General features: G+C 32.8%; 1 protein-coding gene across 1 annotated transcript; it reads left to right on the top strand.

Annotated features, from left to right (window-relative positions):
* Positions 1-2,090: 2,090 nt before the first annotated feature.
* LOC115983454 (ankyrin repeat-containing protein BDA1-like) lies at positions 2,091-4,308 on the top strand. The gene is made up of 2 exons (XM_031106130.1): positions 2,091-2,699; positions 3,379-4,308. Exons 1-2 carry the CDS (start codon positions 2,091-2,093, stop codon positions 4,306-4,308), a joined length of 1,539 nt encoding a protein of 512 aa, XP_030961990.1.
* Positions 4,309-5,340: the final 1,032 nt, after the last annotated feature.

Genomic DNA, 5,340 nt, shown 5'->3' with positions numbered 1-5,340 from the left:
AAAAGCTGCCACATAGAAAGAAACAACAAAAATGATGAAGCTACCTATTGAATTTTCTCTATCATATCCAAAACCAATAGCCATGAAAATATTCACAAATTCTAAGGCAATTTTTTGCCCCAAACTTATTTTCAACACAAATTTTCAAAATCGCATTTTTATCCAAAATTTGTTGCCAGAAAATGTTTTCAAGGTGGTCAAGCTATATATATATATATATATATATATATATACTAGTCTCATTACACGAGCCTTGCGCATACAATGAAGTGTTTTTTTATTTTTTATTTTGGATTAGTGTCATAATTTTTAAAAGTGAGATATAGATAGTGTTCTAATTTTTAAAATCTTTCTCTACGTGAGAGTTGTTAAAAGTTTGAAAATTTGGATTTAAAATAAGAAGTGGTAATTTAGTCTGGAGAAGAGAAAAAGAAAGTCTAAAATTTAGAAACTTTTTTAAAAGAGAGGTACTACGTCTATAACATTTTTACAATAAATCATAGGTGGTTAGTTGTTATTGGTTCAAATTTGAATCTAACACTAAGATTACATTTTTACCCCAACAATAACAACCAGTAACAACCTGCCACTTAGGATTTGTTGTAAAAATGTTGTAGACATATTATTTCTCTTTTTAAAAATAGTAAATTATTCTTTTAACTTGTTTGTATTTTTTTAATTTAAAATTATTTAATTAAAAGATATGCTTATTTTAGAAAGTTCAAGAATTTGTGTGAATATATTTTAGTACAAAAAAATATGAAACCCAAATAGGGAATCCTGCTATTAGTAGTACACACACACACACACACTTACTTTTAGTGTCGTAATATTTAAAAGTGAGATAGAGATAATGTCCTAATTTTTAGGATCTTTCTCTATGTAAAATAAAAGTGGTCTTTCTCTACGTAAAACAAAAAGTGGTAATTCAGATTAGAAAAGAAAAAAGAAAAAAACCTAAAACTTATGAACTTTTTAAAAAATAGTAAATTACTTTTTTAACCTATTTGTTTTTTTAAATTTAAAAATATTTAACTAAAAGATATGAGTATTTTAGATAGTTTTAGAATTTGCGTAAGGATATTTTAATACGCAGAATGATAAAACTCAAACAAAGAACCTTGTTATTAGCATTATATATATTGCTTATACATGGAATGTTTGCAATTTTGATTTTAACATATCATATTTTCTTACGTAAATAAAAATATTTACATCAAGTAAGCCTTTACATCTTTGCAAAAAAAGAATAAGTCTTGAGTAATTATGTATGATATAAGTCTTTACATCTCTCTTATATAATTAAATTATGTATGATATACATTAGATACACTTTGAGTACGTAATTAAAGGCAATAAAAAATGCATTAGTGTTTTCTCAACCAAAAGAAAAAAAAAAAAAGTTTTAGTCAACTATATAAACATATTTTTAGTAAAAATTTAGGGGGCATTATTGAAATTTATATCCAATTTTTTTATTTTACAAAAAAGATAAGAGAGATGGAGGAAATTTGAAAAGTCAAGGAGCCATGTCCCCCCCCCCCCCTTCTTCTGCCGCTTCAGCCGGCAGCGCTTACAAGAGTGTTTCTTTAGACCATGACATGCATGACTAGAAACAACAACAAAAAAAGTAATACATAAATATATTTTAATTTCACTAAGAATACTGGAGATTACAAAAATCGAACAAAAACTCCCTCTAAACCCAAACTCGTAATACACCAGGAAAAAATTGTTCGACAAACAATAAGGTATATAATTTAGAGAAAGAATAAAGAATGAGTTAAAATATGGGCAAATCTAAAGCTAGCTTGGCGTACGTTAAGCACAATCTAAAGCAAATAGAAATAATATTCGTACATGGAGCAGAATCTAAATCAAACAGAAATAATATTCTAAAACCACGTACAATAGTAAGATCTAAAACTGTGAAGCATACTAAAGTTCTAATTAGGAGACTTGCAGGAGACATTGGAAACCAAATAGGTCGTACTATTGGCTTTGTTCTATGCAGCACTATTTATTTAAGCCCCTCATCAACAAGTTCATACCATGAAAAACCTTGTCTTAATATATCAGTTTTCTCTAAAATGGATGAGATATTTAAGAGGATGAAGCAGGTTTCTGAAAGTGGAGATATTGATGCCTTTTACATCTTAATTCGAGAGGATGTTAACCTTTTGGATCACATCGATAAGATACCATTTGTTGATACTCCTTTACACATAGCTACATCTGCTGGGCACATCCAATTTTCCCTAGAGATGATGGGGTTAAAGCCCTCATTTGCTAGGAAACGAAATCTAGATGGGTTTAGCCCCATTCACCTTGCACTTCAAAATGGGCATATTAAGCTGGTGCGTCGGCTTATACAGGCTGACGGGAACCTTGTTCGTGTCAAAGGAAGGGAGTGGCTCACTCCGTTGCATTTTGTAGTAGCAAAAGGTGATGACCTAGATCTATTAGATGAATTTCTATTAATCTGTCCTGATTCTCTTACAGATGTAACCATACAAAATGAGACTGCTTTGCATATTGCCCTCAAATATGACAAGCTCGACACTTTTAAACTCCTGGTGGGATGGCTTGGAAGTAATTGGTCCGAAAAAGCTTCATTTTATGAAAGAGCAATCTTGAACTGGAAGGATGACGAAGGCAATACTATATTGCACATTGCAGTATCCAAAAATGAAACCCAGGCAAGCACTCTCGTCATTCCTAAATGTTTAAATGGTAGTGTCTATTATACATACCCACTTACACATGCAACTTTTGTACAAAAATCTTGATTGGAAATTGTGACTTCAAGTCATGATTTTAATTCAAAAAAGTGTATGTAGGGTGTGTGTAAGTGAGTGTGTATAAGAGACATTTCCCATATTTAAATATATGTTTATTTGAAACAAATGAAACAAGAAATCATTTAAATTATTATTCAAGAAATTTTCAATTTTTGTTTGCCTAACCATTATTTGTATTTTACTAATAATAATAATAATGATGATGAACAATGAATAATGAATAATTGGTGATATTATTAAAGTTTATTAATTTTGATTCTATGGTTTTCTTACTTAATAACTCATTTACCACCAAAAAAATATATATGTGTATATATATATATATATATAAATTGGACTCCTCGATTTTTCTAGTGTAGTAAATAATTGCACCAAAGTTAAGAAAATTAGATGTAACACATGACATAAAATTAAATTCTAATTTAAGATCTATTGAATTTTCTCTCAAGTTTGGCTATATATATATATATATATATATGAAAGAAACTTATGCGTTTAGATTAAGAAAAGGGACCGTCCACAAGATTCGACTAATTTACATTGATGAGATTGTGACACTTATCACTGCATAATGCAGGCTGTGAAACATTTATTAGATTGGAGTTACAACATTGTCAATCTAAACGTAAAGAATTTAGAGGGTAAAACTGCATGGGACATCTTGCAAGGACAAACACATGTAGACAATAGCAAGATCAGGGATATGCTACGCCGTGATAGAGCTAAATCAGGTTCATCTCTTTCTACCGTTCATTGTTGTGAAAATTACCTAAGGTCGCCATTTTCAAGGGTTGTTGGGAGTTTGGTAAAGTCCTGGGCTCGTCTAATAACGGCATTATCAGATGAAAAGCGGAATGCTCTTCTGGTGGTTGCTGTATTGCTTGTAACAGTAACTTATCAAGCGGTACTCAGCCCCCCGGGGGGAATTTGGCAAGATGATACCAATACGTGTAATAACACACATGAAGGGAGTAGGAATCCTAGAACCAATTATCAGATTGAGTTAAATTCCACAACAACACAAAAAGCCGGAAGTGGTCATCCTGGAATCAATGATCGGACTCAGTTCTATACCACAGTAGTACACCCAGCAGGCAGTACTCAGCTTAGAACCGATAATGAGACTCAGTGCAATGCCACAGCAACACACATAGCAGGGACAGCCATCAGTTTGGAAGGAAAAATGTTTTCGTTTTTCTTGATTTTTAATTCTTTGACATTTATGTTCTCGAACATAATGATTTGGCTCCTCGTTCCAGTTGGGGAAATTGGTTTTTTGCTCGTTGCACTCACTCTCGGCCTCTGCGCTTGCTATCTTGGATCATTGACGGTCATAACAAAGAATGCGACAATGCCGGCTAGTTTCATTCTTCCTGTTATGGAGGTTTGTTTCTACCCAATAGCGATTTGTTTTGCTTATCAAATACGCACGCATATGGTTCAATTTAGAAGATTGCAAGATTCAACACTACGTGGTCTGCAGATTCAATCCTGGGAGAAGATTTGATGGGAGAAAAAAAAAAAAAAAAAAAAAGTAGAAGCCAAGTTTGGAGCTGTACTCATCTGGAGTACGTTTCAATTTTTAATTTTGTTTCTTCTGACACTAAGAAATTAACTTCGATAATAAAACGTAGCTTATGTTTCTAAGGGCGTTGTTGAAGTACCCAATGTCATCTATGAATATGATACATGTTGCAATAAAGCCGTGTGATAGTGATGTAGGACATTATCTACACTTAAATTTTTGTAATCTATTAATTTTAGTATTTTTACATAATTTTCTATATCATGTTTATTATCTTATGTTTTGACCCAGAATCGAACTCATATTATTTATTAGATATACACGTGTGAGTGAAGATCACAATAGATATTGTTATGCTTGGTCCATTAGTGGATAGCATTGTTACAGGCAATCTGAATGAAACTTTGTTCTCATTGTATACAGGAGTAGTAGAAGCAAGAGGGACTCCAAATCTTGTAAAAGCCAACATAACCAAAGGAGCTCTGAGCTAGTCTCACCAAGAGCACGATATTCAGCCTGGGCAAACATAGGATAACCAAAAATCAGGTTCAAATGTTGAACTGTAGAGGAAAGGATAGAATGTAGAAATCTCAAAAATGCCTTCTAGCATATGAGTGACTTCCTTCATGGAAGGCCTTGATGATGGCACATCTTGGATACACGACATTGCCACCATCACTAATTTCTTCACCCACTTCAGATCACTAAGAGCCTCCTCATCATTTTCCACCAATCTTTCCACTTTACCTTTACAGTCACGTTCATAAGCCCATTCCATTAGAATTGCAACCCTCTCCATCTCAATTTCCACAGATCTCCTATAGCAAATGATCTCCAACAACATGACTCCGAACTATAAACATCCACCTTTATTGTGAGTTGTGACGGGTGTGTTCCTGAACCACTCTAGTGCAACATAGCCTTTAGTCCCCTTGATTCTAGTGAGAGTTTGGCATTGGTGGTTCATCAAAAGTTTTGCTAGTCCAAAGTCAGAAATTTTGGTTGTAAAAAAAA

Source organism: Quercus lobata, chromosome 4 (assembly GCF_001633185.2).
Source record: "Quercus lobata isolate SW786 chromosome 4, ValleyOak3.0 Primary Assembly, whole genome shotgun sequence".
Classification (NCBI taxonomy): Eukaryota; Viridiplantae; Streptophyta; class Magnoliopsida; order Fagales; family Fagaceae; genus Quercus; species Quercus lobata.
Note: the sequence above shows the minus strand (reverse complement) of the source record. Positions and strands in the feature narration are given on the sequence as shown.